At 46.6% G+C, this 17355-nt stretch overlaps 2 protein-coding genes across 2 annotated transcripts in view; both read left to right on the top strand.

Moving 5' to 3' along the window:
* The window catches only part of LOC139055417 (monocarboxylate transporter 12-B-like), a 65847-nt gene that overhangs the window by 31464 nt on the left and 17028 nt on the right, over positions 1-17355 (top strand). Inside the window, exon 3 of the mRNA XM_070532874.1 lies at positions 13480-13623. Within this exon, the coding sequence (XP_070388975.1) occupies positions 13480-13623 (144 nt within the window). The remainder of the gene's footprint in view (positions 1-13479; positions 13624-17355) is intronic.
* LOC139056452 (uncharacterized) lies at positions 290-10237 on the top strand. The gene is made up of 2 exons (XM_070534697.1): positions 290-1172; positions 9846-10237. Exons 1-2 carry the CDS (start codon positions 290-292, stop codon positions 10235-10237), a joined length of 1275 nt encoding a protein of 424 aa, XP_070390798.1.

The following is a 17355-nucleotide window of genomic DNA, read 5'->3' as shown; positions in this document are numbered from 1 at the left end:
AAAAGGGGTGCGCAGACTAGACGATCGGCGCCTGTAGACATGGCGGTAAAGCCCGCAGAAAACAGGGAGGAGAAACTTAACGGAGAAACCGCACAAAAAGAACAGAAAAGAAAATTCGAATCTTTTAGACCAATTCGCTGTTACAAATACTACAAACTGCGGGAAGCCTAGCGTTGTTTTCTCCTACGTGGAGGAAAAAGATGAGAATATGGAACTGTTAAGTCCATATCTTCATAACCTGCAAGTTAATGGAAAACCATGCCGAGTGCTAAGAGACAGTGCCGCCACGATGGACATTGTCCATCCATCTTACGTGACGGTAGATGACTTCACCGGAGAAGTAGCATGGATAAAACAGGTTGTAGAAGAACACACCGTGTGTCAGCCCATGGCTAAAGTCAAAGTCATTGGACCATTCGGAGAGCTAGAGACTGAGGCTGTAGTTTCCAAATTTTTGTCACTGCAGTATGCTTACATTTTTTCGAATCGTTCGAACCAGTTACTGTGTGACAAAGGGGTCAAACTGGGAGAGGGCATAGTACAAGCATTGACCCGAGGCCAAGCTCGTAAGATCGCGGCGCTTTCGGCTGTAAATGCACAAGCTCCTCCAGCGGAAGCAGAAAAGGGGATAACTTCAATACCCGAATCCGAGCAAGGCCGGAGGGACAAAACAACAGTTGAGGAGAGCCTGCCAGCTGACCAGCTCAATGAGAGCGTAGCACTAGAGCGTCAAAGCTCTAGCCTGCAGGAAGAGCAAGCTGACGCACTCACAAGCGAGACAGGGTCGTTATTATCACCGGCCTCAAAGAACTTTGATCAGCTCTTACGTGTGGATAGAGAGTCACTGGCAGCTGAGCAAAAGAATGATGAGAGCTTAGCTAAATTACATGACACAGCTAACGAAGGCATTGCTACGCGCAACGTGATGATACGTGAGAGAGGAGGATTGTTCTATCGGCACTACAGAGATCGAAAGGGTAGGAGTTTAGATCAGTTAGTCGTACCTACTAAGTATAGGGAGGACCTTTTGAGTCTCTGTCATGGAAATGGGTGGTTCGGCCACCTAGGCATAAACATATCAAAGGAAAGTTTGCTTATGGAATACTACTGGCCTGGCTGTTTCAAAGACGTAGAAAACTTTGTAAGATCATGCGACGCCTGCCAGCGTTCTGGTAAACCAGGAGAGACCTTGGAAAGCTCCACTGAAGATATTGCTCTTAATAACAGAGCCTTTCAGACGACTTGTAATAGACACAGTAGGGCCTCTTCCAAAAACAAAATCGGGCTACACGTACTTGTTTACCATGCTGTGTCCGGCTACCATGTTTCCAGAAGCAATCCCTTTTAAAGAGCACAGCTCCACCGAAGTAGTAGACGCGCTTTTGACAGTGTTTGCACGAGTTGGGTTTCCAGCCGAAATTCAGGCAGATCAAGGGTCAGTATTCACGAGCGCACTGACTTCCACATTCTTGCAGAAGTGCGGAGTAAAATTAATACACAGTTCTGTCTATCACCCTCAGTCAAACAGTTTAGAGAGGTGGCATTCGGTGCTTAGCGAGTTTTGCGTGCGCTCTGTTACGAGCACAAGGAGGACTGGGAGAACTGTTTGCCGGCAACTTCGTTTGCTTTACGAACGGTTCCACATGAAGCCACAGGGTTCTCACCAGCAGAACTAGTTTATGGGAGGACACTGCGTTCTCCACTGAGAATGTTAAGATAGATGTGGGAGCAAAGAGGGGAGAGTCCAACAGAGGTTGAATACGTGCTAAATTTACTGGAACGGCTAAGCGCAACCCAAGAACTAGTCGGAAAGAACATGGGAATAGCTCAAAAGAACGCCAAATTCTATTACGAAAACAATGCGAGGCTTCGTACGTTTAACGCCGGAGACCAAGTAATGATCCTCGAACCATCAAGAAAGGACAAGCTTGAAGTTCACTGAGACGGGCCCGTTAAAGTGTTGCATAAGCTTTCAGATACTAGCTATGCTCTGAAAATGCCCGGTCGAAGGAAGGAGGTGAAGATATATCACTGCAATTTGATGAAGCCGTATATAGAGCGGAGCGGGGTCGTTAACTATACCATCAAAAAGCAGGATGGTACTAGTACCAAGTTTAAGGAGTATAGGGTGACCTCCAACTCTGAAATCGGCCTAGAAGTAGTAGAACGCTCGGTAAGCTCGCACGCTCTAAGACCCGAGCAACTAGATGAGCTAAAAGAGGTGTTAGGGGAATATCTCGGCAGATTCAGCGATCGGTCGGGTAGAACCGAACTAATAACGTATGAAATTGAGCTGACATCAACCGAACCAGTAAGATCAAAGCCTTACAGGTTGTCTCCAAGACAGAGAGAGATTATGGAGGCAGAGATACAGCGCATGCTAGAGTTGGGAGTTATTGAGCCCACTGAGGGTGACTACACGTCACCGCTAATACTCGTAGAAACCGCTAACAAGGACCCTCGTCCATGTGTAGACTACAGGAAGTTAAATGCCATCACTAGGGATCACCTGTACCCGATACCCAACATTGAGAAACGAATTGAAAGAGTTAGCGCTGCTAAATACATTTCAACTATAGATCTCGTGCGGGGGTACTGGCAAGTTCCCCTTTCAGAAAGTGCCAGCTGCTATGCCGCATTCATCTCACCTGTAGGCACTTTTCGCCCTCTCGCACTCAGCTTCGGGCTGAAGAACGCGCCGTTTAGCTTCTCTAAGTTAATGGATATTGTCCTAAAAGACTTGCAGGAGTTCGCCTTGCCCTATCTTGATGATGTAGCAATTTTTTCGGACAGCTGGGAACAACATGTATCGCACCTCAAACAGGTGTTCTCACGGTTGAGGGAAGCTGGCTTAACGATGAAAGCGGAAAAGTGTAGGTTTGGTTGCTCGCAGGTTACTTATCTGGGCCATGTTGGCGGTCAGGGCATGAGACGGCCCGCTGAGCTGAAAATAACTACGATTGGAGAATTTTCTCAGCCGCGCACGAAAACAGACTTTCGTTCAATTGCGGGACTTGTGGGGTTCTATCAACGGTACATTCCGAATTACTCGCAAATGGCAAGTCCATTAACGGACGCCCTCCAAAAGGGAGCACCGTGTAACGTACACTGGGATAAGGACAAAGAGAACGCTTTCCAAAGTTTGAAAACGCTATTGGTTTCTCGCCCTGTGCTTCGCGCGCCAGACTACACAAAGGAATTCATAGTTCAATGCGACGCAAGCGACAGAGGTATGGGCGTGGTACTTAGTCATGTCGGCGACGATAACGAGGAGCATCCTGTCCTCTATGCCAGCCGTAAACTAAATGTAAGAGAGGAAGCCTACAGCGCTTCAGAGAAGGAATGTGCTTGTTTAGTTTGGGTCGCCCAGAAGTTGTCGTGTTACTTGTACGGAGCGAAGTTCATCTTCGAGACCGACCTCTGTCCTCTGACGTGGCTCAATCACATGTCACACAATAATGGTCGCTTGCTCCGATGGAGCCTCACTCTACAAGAGTACAACTTCTCCGTTAGAAATAAGAAGGTAAAGTTGCATAGCAATGCGGATGGATTGAGCCGGCTAATTAGAATTCTGCGTTTGAGGGTCCCGCCTAAATTTTAGGTTTACTAGTGTTACTTTTATTAAGCGAAGAAGATCCCCTCTCATTTAGCAGGATTCCCTCCATGATTGCTGAATTTATCAGCAGGAATTTGCTTCAGAAATTGGCATAGCGAAATGCAGCATGTTTTTGTTTCTGCACTTATGTTGTTTTTTTTTGAAGCCTAGTGGGTCTAAAGTGAGGGCCAATGCACGTCATCTCGGCGCAGAGCCGTGTTGTGGGGTTCATTTCGCAGTTGCCTCTCCTTGTTGGATGTTTTGGGGCGGTGACATCAATACACAAGTGGTCGCTGCGAGCCAAGACATCAATCCCCCCCTGTCCACCAGCAGTTCTCTTCCTGCCTAGCGGTTGTCAGCGCTAGACAGTCGAGATTTTTCGGGCCATGGAGGCGCTGTTAAGAACGGCGAGCTGCAATGCAGGATTGCCACCCAATTACGACTGGGGAACAACACGCGCATCCCCCACTCTCCGTCGCTTCAGCTAGGATGCGTTCGATGAAGCGGGCTTTGTGCTGAAACCGCCACCATCCTCTAGCCCGATCGCCATTGTGACGGAATGAGTTGGGCGGGCGAACTATTGTGCCCGAACTCCCCAGTGCGCACCTGATCTGCTACGCGTGCGCGAGCTGCCGCGGGAAAGCCGTTTTTTGTTAGTTCCCACGCGCCGACTGGGACGCAGGACAACGAGCTACTCAGAATGGCTCCGAGCTACCCGGAACGGCTCCCCTCTGACGTCGGCTCCGGACATAGGAATGTGTGTGCCTTTGTGTGCGTAGGCCGTCCTGCGGGAGGCGGCTAGTTTTGCGATGAAAAACGAACGTTCGCCGCCTTGTTTCGCCGGCGGACTGGGTGTTTAAAAACTGGTGTTGTGCTGGTGCTCGACACACTTTTTTTAAGCAGTCATGTTGGACTAACACTTTTTTTCTTAAGCAGTCATGTTACACTGATACACTTTTCTCAAGCAGTCATGTTAGACTGATTTAAATACTGTAAAATAACCCATATTCCTCGTTCTCAATGAGAAGCAGTTCTTCCCTTCATCAACGTCCTCAGCGTGGGTAAGTTGGACGACGGCATGGGCCAGGCACCTTCGAATTCATGCCGGACTCCAATCTTGACAACGGATCACGAGCAATGGGATTGAGCCCCCAATCCTGACAGGGCCAAGCGCGTCGGCTTTTATACATCTCTCGTCACATGTTCTAGAGTAATCACTGGCACCCACGTGCCTTCCACAAAGTTCTACACTATTCGCATGAGGCATGTCCGGCATTCCCGCAGTGGTAGCAGAGCGGGCGGTGGTCGGGGGCTCGCGAAATGTCCGTATTCCTCGGGTGGCTGCGCCGGGCGACGGATGGCGGTGGACGAAGGAATTGCGGCGTGGCCTTGTCGACGGGCGACGGCGGCGTAGGTCATCGCTTCCGGCACGGGAAGCGGCGATTCGGGCTGCTCTTCGGTAACGCCCAGGGATCGTCGAAGTTCTTCGTTGACGATGTCAGTGGCTGAGGACTCCTGAGGTTGCGATGAAGAAAACATCTTGCGCAGTTCCTCGCGCACAATGGCCCTAATGGTCTATTGGAGGTCACCGGAGCCCAGTGCATGGATGGCACACTGTGGCATGAGAACTTGGCAGTTACGCTGCTTAGTGCGCATTTCTAGAGTTTTCTGAATCGTTGCTGCCTCTGTCGAGAACTCAGCTATAATTCTTGGCGGGTTGCGTAACAGTCCCGCGATAAGTTCTTGCTTTGCTCCTCGCATCAAGAACGGAACTTTTTCCTCTTCGGACAGTTCCAGGTCGGCGAGCCGAAACAATCGTGTCATGCGCTCGTAGATAACATTTGTTAGGCGGTGAAACGTGGTCACCCGATAAAGGTAAACAAGTAGACGTGTCAATACCCTGCTCATAAAAAAGCATCGACCCGATGCTGCAAACAAACGAAAATAATAAAGAAAACACCCGCAGCAAAGAAGCAACGAAATAAGGAAGTTCGTCAGCGTGCGTAAAAGTGCTTAAGACGCACTACGTGGACCACTTCAGATCGTGCGCGGCGCCGCTGTAAATACGAAATGCCGTGTGGCACGACCTCATAGTGCAGTTCGTCAATACGTCGAATGATCTTGTAGGGTCAGAAATAGCCTCACAATAGTTTTTCCCTGAGTCCTCGTCGGCGTATCGGGGTCCAAACCCAAACATGGTTGCCGGGCTGGTATTCGACGTAGTGTCGTCGGAGGTGGTAATGTCAGCTGTCGATACGCTGCTGGTTCTTGATCCTTAGGCGGTCGAGCTGTCGTTCTTCGGCACGCTGGAGAGAGATGGCGACGTCAAGATTCTGTTCGTCTGTGACGTGCGGCAGCATGGATTTGAGAGTCAGCGTCGGGTTCGTGCCGTAAACCAGCTTTAACGGGGTGATCTGTGTTGTTTCTTGCACCGCCATATTGTATGCGAAGGTTACGTACGGCAGGACGACCTCCCAGGTCCTGTGTTCGACTTCGACGTACATTGCTAGCATGTCGGCGAGGATCTTATTCAGGAGCTCCGTAAGACCATGCGTCTGTGGGTGGTAGGCAGTTGTGATATTTACATTAACGCAGTTTTCCACAAAACCAGTGCATTACAGTATTTATTGTATTCTGCAAAGCGCCCGCAGGCTTTCCCTAATTTAAATGTGTCGTTTAAGGTATCCTATATTCTGCATACTAATAGGTAGTGGCTTTAGTAAATACTAGAGGAAGATCATCAATCAATATATTAAACAATAGAAATGATAAAATTGATCTCGGGGGAACGCAAGCTATAAGCCAATACTTGTTTCTCATGACTTTCTTGTCAACCATAACGGCTCTTTAACACGGTAACATTTATTAAAGGGTCATATTCTGCAAAGTTTGTGCACTTAAATATAAAAGTTGCATAGCAACCGTTACTAAAGTAATCTTTAATAAATGGGCACATTTGTGGGCCTAAAAAGCAGAAATAATATTGTAACCTTTACTCAAGTAACGTTTAATACAGGGATATTATCTCATAAGTTCGTGCACCTATAAATTAAAAGCTATATGCTAACTTTTAGTAAAGGTGTACGTAGTCTTTTGGTATTGCAGCTTTTCGAATAAGCATACAGCCTTGCAGCTCTTCCCCCGCATGTGATTCTGTGCATGCCCATGAATATAGGACGACTGTTCATATATCCGTCAAAATTCACCGCAATGCACTAGCCTGACTCACTTTGCAGCACTTTATAAAAATACCATCTCAAATGATCCGCCGAACATCAACAACTTTCGGTCAGCAACGTCAGGAAGATACTTTCCTGAAATATCAGCATTTAAGGCACATAGTCGCACCTACGACTAAGTGCAGTGAAAGCGCTTGTTATCAGTAAAAAAGAATCCTTTCGGAGTAGCTAATGGAAAGTTCTTGAACTTCGGCTGACATTCTGTTACGCCATTTTTTGAATGCTGTGTTCAATGAGTTACGTTCACACACTGCAGTGAAGTTCAATGCATGGCCAAAGGAGCCATGTACAAAATTCATGGGCATACGTAGGAGGACGTACGGGTAAAGACGTACAAGATTATATGCCTATGTGAAAGTTTACAAAAATAGCTCAAGAAAATAGCGAAGAAGCTATGTCTAAGATTCTTGGACATGGCTCTGTCTAAAATTCATAAATGTGCAGGTCTTTAAACTTCACATTTTACTGCTTTTCAAGCTTCATAGCGGCTCCAGAAATCAAAATTTGCGTGATAGACAATACAATATTTAGGGGCAAAATTTAACCTATTGGATTTTTTAATTTCTTTAGGGGACTTGTCATAACATATTCAAAGAAGCCAGTACTGAAAGCATACCAATCTTCTATATGTGCCTGGAACGAGTTTCCAGAAATTGGAAGCAAGCATCTCCAATGAAGTGCATTGTTGTTTCAGTTGTTGATTCTGCCCGCCCCACAGCACATTCTTTACATAAACATCTCAACTGGAACAGCAATACATTTTATGGCATGTTTTCATTATGTGTTTTTGAGACTAATCTGCAGCAGAATGCTTCCAGCAACCGTATATTGAGTGCTTATTGACCAGCTCTTCCGTTAACCACAACTGGTTATGGACACAATAAACAGTCAAGCATTGGTAATGTTCGCACTAACGATTATTGCGGACTCCCCTCCAATTCTATTGCGATTGCTATAAACTTGTTCAGCAGAAATCAACATTTCAACTCAAATTAGCTATTTTTAGTATTCAAAGACAGTCCGGATCACAGCGTATAAGTCATCTTTGCAACCACGCTATTTTTTCAGTGCTGCTCATTTAGACAAGCAAGCTTGCAGCAATTAGTATAGAAGGCACGATGCATCGTAAAGATTGCGCCTTATGAAGTAAGCTGGCACATATGCTTGGTAATGTGAGTAATAAATGTGCAAAACATCGAGTAATTGCTGGAATACAAGGTGTGCTGTTTTTGTAGAGGTGAATGCACTGTAAAAAGGTTGGACCTGCAACATATTTCTTTGCTGCAGTCCATTTAGAAAGAAAGCTTTCTGCAAACAGTACGATGTCATCATCCCATAATAGCGCAATTTCTAAGAATTAAACTTTGCACAAGTGCAAAGCACATCACGAAAGCTGGCGCATTTCAGTATCACTACGCATTTCTGCATGCAACATTGCCCGCATCAAAATGAAATTGATGGAGGTATGAAGCGGTGACACCCACATTATGAAAATGATGTGTGTATCAGCTGTGAAAAAAGAAGCTGACATATAACGTAATATTATTAGCGATGACTTAACGATTACTTTATTAGCATATACAAAACAAGGCAAGTCAATGTTTTTTCTTCCTAAGGAAAAATACATCTTACCTTGCTCTGTTTTTCTTTTCTTCACGGCTTTGAAGAAATAATGAAAACACCTTCGAGCACAGCACTGCGTGACAGCACACATTTCTACAGCAGCACAAGGAATGATGCGAATAGACATAAATGCTGAACGTTCGTGTACAATATGTCTGAATACAAATACATATAAGCTTTAAGGTATCATAAGGAAGACGATCTGCTCCCTGTTGAGAGCACAATCATGTATATTTGCGGCCAATATGCCAGTTGCTAATTCTTCGATCTGCTTGCTGTGCAGTGGAGCCTAGAAGGCATAATTGTAATGGTACAATCTTATAGTCACTTGTTTAAGCCCCACTGGAAACAGGTATGAACATGTAATGAAAGAGGCATAAATAAACCATGAACAGACAAAATATTACCACCGAACATATAATTAAATACGCAAAGTTTGAGTATTCCCTGCCTAGGAAATTTTGGTAACGATAAGAATTCAAGCATAAATAACTAAATAATATGAATGAACTCAAACTAATTGAAGCAAATAAACTCCAAAGTCAGTTCGTACTCCACTCCAGCAGAAAAAAATACTACCGCAATAATGTGACAGTCGAAAAGTAAAGCGCCATATCAAGTGATTACAACCTGAATTACAGCAATTATTATTGTTCAATTAGGAATAGATTACAATTCATTTGTAACACTATATTGACACGTGTACTTCTTTATCTTTATCGGGTGACCACTTCTCACCACCTAACAAGTGTTATCGCACAGCGGAGGACGCGCTTGCATGCGTGGGAAGTTTCTGGAACGTTATCGATGGTTCCATCCACTGTCTTTGACCAAACCATGTATAATCTGATTACATGTGTGAGCGACGCGAATAACGTAGAACTTTGTGGAAGGCGCGTGGGTCCCATCCATTAGTCTAGAACATTCGATGATTGATGTATAAAGACCGGCGCGCTTGACCCACTGATCAGATTTTCGACAATCGCTGACCTCGTTCGCCGCTATCGTTGTGCTATAAGTGTAGCCTGTTTTTGTGGGCACAGGTTTGCCCAATAAAAGTTAGCTTTGTCTTTCAGAGTGTTGCTACTGTGTTCTTCAACGTCACCACCACGTGACATCTGGAGGAAATGCTTGTGCGTTCATGTACCGAACGCCCCCGGAAAGCCGCGATGCAAGCCCGAAGCCTGAGGACAAAACCAACATCGCCCAAGACCAGCGTTCTAGCCGCCGACTGCAAGGACTGTCCCCAGAGCACGGACCTACCTGAGACGACAAAGACCTACGTGAGAGGACAAAGAAGATCGCGGCCAAGACCACACGAATCGCTGCCTCCGCTTCCCCCGTTATTCTGCAACAACCTCGGGACCCACCGACCTTTCTTGGAGCAGCTACTGAAGACCCGGAATCCTGGCTGGAGACCTGTGAACGAATCGCGACTTTCAACAACTGCGACTCCGACGACAAGCTACGGCATGTATACTTCGCATTAGAAGGCGCCGCCAGAACGTGGTTTGAGAACCGGAAGTCGCCCGTGACAGCATGGGACCTGTTCCGTAGCGGCTTCCTGCGCACCTTTACGAACGTCGTGCGCAAGGAAAGGGCCGAAATTATGCTGGACGCCCGAGTGCAGCTACCTAACGAGAACATTGCCATCTTTACGGAAGAAATGAGCCATCTGTTCCACCATGCCGACCCGGATATGTCCGAGAAGAAAGTCCGCCTACTGATGCGTGGTGTAAAGGAGGAACTTTTCGCCGGAATGGTGCGAAGCCCACCCTAGACTGTCAACGAGTTTCTTCGTGAGGCAACTAGCATCTAGAGGACACTAGAAATGCGGAACCGGCAATTCAACCACCTCACGAACTCGACAAGCTACGCCGGAGTTCAGTCACTGGCCACCGACGACCCGCGCGAGACTATCCGAGCTGTCGTGCGGGAGGAAATACGGAAGCTGTTCCCGTCATCACAGCCTCAAGTGGCTTCGATTGCCGACGCCGTCCGTGAGTAGCTCCAACAACAACTCAGAGTAGCCCCTGAGTCGCCGCAGCCTCAGCCGCAGGCGATGACATATGCCGCTGTAGCCTGCCGTCACGTACCCCCTCCGCGCCTAGGGCAGGGCCCATTGACGACACAGTTCCGGCGTCCGCCACCACCCCCGCCGCCCGCACGCCAACCCATTGCCCCACGCAGCATTCCAAGGAAGACTGCTGTTTGGCGCGCCCCCCACCATCGTCCGCTTTGCTATCAATGCGGAGAAGTCGGGCACATCTACCGCCGATGCTCATACCGGGAGATGGGACTCCGACGGTTCGCCGTTAACGCGCCGCGACCACAGATTGGCGAACGACCTCGCGATATCGCCGACTACCTCGCCGCCACTCAGTAGAACCCTCGACGACAGTCCCGTTTGCCGTCACTAGGCCGCTAGCTGTCGCCGTAGCTCCGACCAGGCCGCCCGGGGCCACTCCGCGAGCCCATATCCGGAAAACTAAAAGCAACAACCGATGGAGGTGTGGTTGCTGTTCGTCGAACTAACGAAGATCCTCCGCCACCGACGAATACGCCGAAGAAACTACCACGACATAAAGACACGCGGCCTTACCAACGAAGTCTGAAAGCAAAGAATACGACTACGAAAGACGACTTGACGACATCACATACCAGCCACAATTCAACGCAACGCAGCCGTGATCCGACGCCAAGACCGACCTGTTATGGAAGACAAAGAACCACCGACCTCAACGTTCTTCTCGACAGCCACGCAGTCACCGCCTTAGTCGATACAGGGGCTGATTACTCCGTCATGAGTGGACACATTGCCGCCCAGTTGAAGTAAGTTAAGACTGCATGGGAAGGCCCCCAATTTCGTAACGCTGGAGGACACCTAATTACGCCGACTGGAATCTGCACGGCAAGAATTACCGTTCATGACCGGACTTACCGTGCCACCTTCGCTATCCTCCAACAGTGTTCACGAGACGTCATTCTCGGCATGGACTTCCTGAACCAACACTGCGCAATCATAGACCTGAAGTCAAAACCGATAATGCTGTCGGAAGATCAAGCGATACCGCCGCGAGCTCTCGTAGTCACCACTCCTTGAGTGTGCTCGAAGGTCAAGTGAGCATCCCGCTGCGCTCCAGCATTATTTCCGTCGGCACCGAAACACCCGCTGACGTAGAAGGCTTCATCAAGGGCGACCAACATCTACTGCTCGACCGTGAGATTTGCGACGCAAGGGGGATCGCTCGACTCCACAGAGGGAAAGCGGAAGCTACGCTAACCAACTTCATCCAAGAGTTCAAGCACATCAACAAGGGCACGACAATCGCGTACATCGAGGAAATTGTGGAGACCAGCAATGCCTTTGTCCTCTCGGATTCTGCCGTAGCTCCCCCGATAAGCATAGTCCCCGAACCAAACTTCGACGTGAATCCAAGTCTTCCTATGAGTAAGCAGCAACACATCAGAGGCCTTCTCCGGTGATACAAAGACTGCTTCTCGACGTAATCGAGGATTCGACAAACACCAGTTGCAGAGCATCGCATATTAACCGAAGAGTGCGCTCGACCACTCCGCCAGAGCCCTTACCGAGTTTCGATGCGAGAATGTGAAGCTATTAGGCAACAAGTCGACGAAATGCTGCGCGACGACATCATCCAGCCGTCGAAAATCCCGTGGGCATCTCCTGTGGTCCTGGTGAAGAAAAAGGACGGAACCCTACGCTTCTGCGTCGATTATCGCCGAATAAACAAGATCACGAAGAAGGACGTGTACTTCGTTCCACGGATAGACGTCGCATTGGATCGGCTCTTCAGCGCAAAATACTTCTCGTCGATGGACCTCCAGTCTGGCTACTGAAGACTATAGAAGTCGACGAGAGAGATCGCGAAAAGACTGCCTTCATAACGCCAGATGGCCTCTACGAGTTCAAGGTCATGTCATTCGGACTGTGCTCGGCGCCTGCAACATTCGAGCGCGTCATGGACATGGTGTTAGCAGGATTGAAGTGGCAGACCTGTCTTGTTTACTTGGATGACGTTGTCGTCTTCGCCGGAAATTTCGACGATTATCTTAGGCTGCTTGCGACAGTACTAGAGGCCACCAAATCATCAGAGCTCACTCTGAAGCTAGAAATGTGCCGCTTCGCTTACGATCAGCTTCTGTTCCTAGGCCACGTCATCAGCAAATCCGGAGTATGCCCCGACCCGCAGAAAACAGAAACCGGCTGATCAGATTTTCGACGATTGCCGACCTTGTTCGCCGCTATCGTTGTGCTATAAGTGTAGCCTGTTTTTGTGGGCACAGGTTCGCCCAATAAAAGTTAGCTTTGTCTTTCACAGTTCTGCTACTGTGTTCTTCAACGTCACCACCACGTGACAATATATACGCCATCTGTGCGGGATCATTTGTAATACACAAGTACTTTTTTTCTTAATCTGTAGACAGTCACAGAACTCCGAGAGGAGTTCTCGGGTACTCTCTGTATAATTTTCCTTGCGCAGAGTTTCCAATAAGAAACATTCCAACTGATTTGAAATAGAAAGCGAGCAGTGCCAGTCGCTGCAAGGCTGGGTGATAAACAGCATTGTCAGCGCTCAATTCGCATTTAGTCAAAGTAGTCTGTTTTATTTTCTTCACTTGCCTGGTGCATTTCTTGCGAGAAAACACTAACAAATTAGGTCTTACGGGCACAGAAAGACATTCTTTGATAACTTTTGCTAAGAAAGCATAATACGTGCGCGAATGACCGTTTTACGTCCTGCCGCCCTCGAACCATGCCTCGCGAACCCACATACCGTCTTTTCCTAATTGGCCCAGCGCCTGTTAAAAAAATTGCCTGGAGGGCAGCATCACATTGCTCTCCAGGTAATAATGTAGGTAGGTCGAGCGTGCCGAGATAGAAAAAAAGAAACACCCATTTCAACACCCATTGAAGTGCGACGCCAAGTGTTTTTTGTTTTTATTTTGAAGCTCCATGTGCCATTTTTATTTAAAAAACTCTTCACTCTTTTTTTTAAGGTTTTGCCATCGGAGCAATGCAGAAGAGGGTTTCTACACACAGCCTCATGCTAGTGGGTGCCGTCCTGTGTCCTGTTGCTTTGATCGCCTCGGCCTTTGTTCCCAACATGGATTGGATGTGCGTCACGGCGGGATTTATTTATGGTGAGTATATATATATATATATATATATATATATATATATATATATATATATATATATATATATATATATATATATATATATAAATGTGTGTGTGTGTGTGTTACGAATGTGTCTGTAGAAGCTGGGGCAACTTAGTAGGCATGGGCACCATACCCTTAGAAAGAGCCGTGGCTAACAATAGAACATCTCACGTGGATGACAACAGATAAGTAAAGAAATTAAGTGGCGCCTCAAAGCGGAACACGAGAGAAATTAACAGTAAGGAAGTGTATGGTTACTTTTCCAGATTGTGCTAACCTGTTGTGTTCGGATTGGAGTGTGCGAGAGGATAGACACCATACTTGTTGCCGCGTACGCAAGTAACCGGTGGCCGAATCTTAAAGAGGGCAGCTGCTACGCAATGAAGCTAAGCGTTAGCTAACAAAGCCAGCACTATGATTAGAAAAGAAGAATTTTTTTCTTTCTGTAATCGCTCATAGTAGTTTTGAATAATTTCGTTGAGAGCTGATGCATGACAATAGGTGCAACACTGTTTTTTATCAGTAAACTGTGTTCTAGATTACTGAACTACACGGCAAAAATACCTCATCACAGTCGCTGTCTTACCGCGACAAAGCGTTACTGTTGCGATTGCAGAAAACGCAAAGGAAATATAGGAGAAGAATGGTCTGAGGCGCACGCCAAAAATACGATTACGACGCACACATAGTGGGGGACTCGGCATTAATTTTGACCACCTGGGTTTCTGTAATGTGCTCCTAACTCAAACTACACGAGTAAATGTGGCAGGTTGCTGTGGGCTAATCCTGTGGATGGAAGGAAAAACTATACTGAGGGCCATAGGAATGTGCAGTAGCACGTAGCGGGCCGCTCCCACGTCGGCACAGAAAGCCCTAGCCTATCCGCCCCGTTGCGGGCCCATTGGACGATGACGAAATGCACAGAAGAAAGCAAGCGCGGACAGTGACGCTCACTACGACCGTTGTCGTCAGGTCGACGCTTCGTTTTGATCTTCACCGTCGCCACAGAGCGCAGAAAGCATTCTTTACACCCGCCGACACCGGAATTCGAGCCCATGTACCTTAAGCCTTCTGCATCTGGAAGATGGCACTGTAACTACTATTCTACCGCATTATCGCATATTACCTTGGGGAAGGTGTTATTTCAGATGTTATAGTACATTCAGGTTTCCCTCATTTATCGCTCATTTGAATAACAGTGAAACGGGAGTTAATTAGTACATTGCAATGCGGTAGCTAAAGCAATGATTTAAAAAGTTCAGTAGTGAATGCTTGTTAGTTAGGCAATGATGCATTTTGATCTACACGGTAATATTGTCCTCCCTTTTGAGTGATCCAGCTCAAATAATAGTTGTGTGCTTATGACGAAGGTTATTTAAAAGAAATAAGTGGCACAAAAAAAGACCCGTATAATGCGGCAAAAGGACCACGAGAGCGTTTCCCGATTTGAAAGCGAAGCCCATCACAAACAAGCCCAGCGAAAAGCCACAAAGTAAGCAGGTAGGGAGGTTTTCCCTAGTCTACGATGCGCTTGCTGAACCGCTTGCGGTAACTGCAAGTAGTGTGCTGAGCTCGTGGAGCACCTGCATTCAGCAGCTTGCATTGCGCGACAAAAAAAATAGGAAGACATGCACGCTCTAACAACCTTGCAGAATTAGAGTGAAAATTTCAGTTCCACTGGTTTGACGCGTGAGCGTATATACGCATATGCCTGACTTCGAATACTCGCAGTGCGGGCGTATGAAACTTGGCAATAAAAGTTGGCACAGCAGAAAGAATGAGGTCAGCGGCGGCTGTCACGGCAGCGGTTGGATGACCTTGATTATAACAGGCGAGAGGCACTGCAGGTGTGCTCAATCATCTTCCTCCCCTGCATTCATCATCTTTGATTTGATGTATTGATTGGATTCAGTACAATATTATAAACAATTAGATAAATGCTAAGGATAATTCAATAAACAATAACGGCAGATATGAGAGCTAGTCCGCTCACGCGAAATGCTGGTTCACTTCTCGGAACGAGGGTCGGTTTTCGTTACGAGTTGTATTGGCGCTTTTTGAAATTATGCAATAAACCGCGTATTTTAAAAATTTCGCGCATATATGACCCTTAGAATGTATTTGTTGCTGTGCGCATTTAAACTTGCTGTAAAATTCCTTTCTTAAAGAATACCGACAAAACTTGCGAACGCCGCTTGTATTGTGCTTTCTAGCGGTAGAATAAGTAATTAACTGCAAAGACTACAATTGTCCATATGTCCATAAATTTGTCCATATGTTTTAACACAAGACACTATCTTAGAAAAAGTTAACTTGCTGCTACATTGGGTCCATCAGGGCATGAAAAAAATTATGCGCATAACGTTTTCAAGCGGTTGTACAAAGATTTGCAGTACATAAAAAATATCCACAGCGGTGCGCCATCACTATTCCGAACTCTGATACTGCAAGCCTGAATGACGTGTTTTGTTGGCATATGTTACGGCAAATTGTGTTCTTGCCAGCTTACTCAAAGAGTTTAGTTTCTTTCCCATATAAATAAATGTGGTGCTTTCAACCTGAGTGATACTACTGTGATATGCTATAGGCTAGTCCTCGTTACTTGGCACTGATATGGAATCTAACATGCCAAGCATGATATCAGCCTCCGCCATATTGTATTTCAAACAAATAAACTTCCATAAAACAAAACACGAAACGTCATTCACCGCAGATATCCCCCTTCTGCGACACTTATGGTTTTCATTCTTATAGACCGCGGTATAGGTTCCGGCGGACATGAAAGACAGGATAAAGCGTGGTAATTATAGGACCAATAAAGAAGTCTCGTTCTTCACGCTTTAACTAATTCACTTAACATATGGATCGCAATAAATAAATTGAAATGTCCGGTTTGTACATGCTACATCAGTGTCTCTGTTAGAAAAAAATGCGATTTCCCGCACTTATTTAGCGCAACAACTCTTCATATCCTTGCGAAACCGAAGTTCAGACTCTGACGGGCTCATGAAGTGACGACTTGAAAGAGGCATCAGTGGTTCTCATTAGAAGCAGAGTTTAATTAACGCTGTACAGCGTCGCACAATTGGCCGACAAACTAGGATAATGGAGATTAAATAAAATACTAGAAGTAATAAAACATACTTGTACCGAGGGAAACAAACCCATTTCTCCTTTTATAAACTGGCAGCAGAAATCAAGGAGAAACCGTCCTTGTTCAGCGTGTTTTTAGAGAATACGATGACGTCTTGGGAACGCTGGAGGCGGGATCAGTTCTACACTAGAGGTAGTTATTTCGACTGCTAAGAGTTTCGTTATGTGGTGGTAATTCATCAATACTAAAACCTAAGCAGCTGACTGCAGGCTTATTATTCATCACAGCGACGACGTAACATAGCTCAATGTTCAGTGCACGCTTAAGGGTATCTGGGTGCCTGCTTAAGCGTACATCTGGGGGTGCCTGCGGAAAACTCCGCAATTGCGTGCGGGTCTCCAGACAGCTGTGACTCCCACACCATCCTGCCTGAAGGTCCCGAACTTGCTTCGAAATACTCAAAGCCAAATGACGCTTTACATCCCATGTTAAGTCGAGCTTCAACTAAATTTTACTCCGTGAAGTTCGATATAAACGAGTAGTGTATGTGCTTCCACAGGAATTTTGGCACAGATGCGGGCTATTAATTGTCTTTTTTGTGCTTTTTAACAGCCAGG

The sequence above is a fragment of the Dermacentor albipictus genome, chromosome 2 (assembly GCF_038994185.2).
Source record: "Dermacentor albipictus isolate Rhodes 1998 colony chromosome 2, USDA_Dalb.pri_finalv2, whole genome shotgun sequence".
NCBI lineage: Eukaryota > Metazoa > Arthropoda > Arachnida > Ixodida > Ixodidae > Dermacentor > Dermacentor albipictus.
The sequence above is the reverse complement of the archived record's forward strand: the minus strand, read 5'-3'. Positions and strand labels throughout refer to the sequence as shown.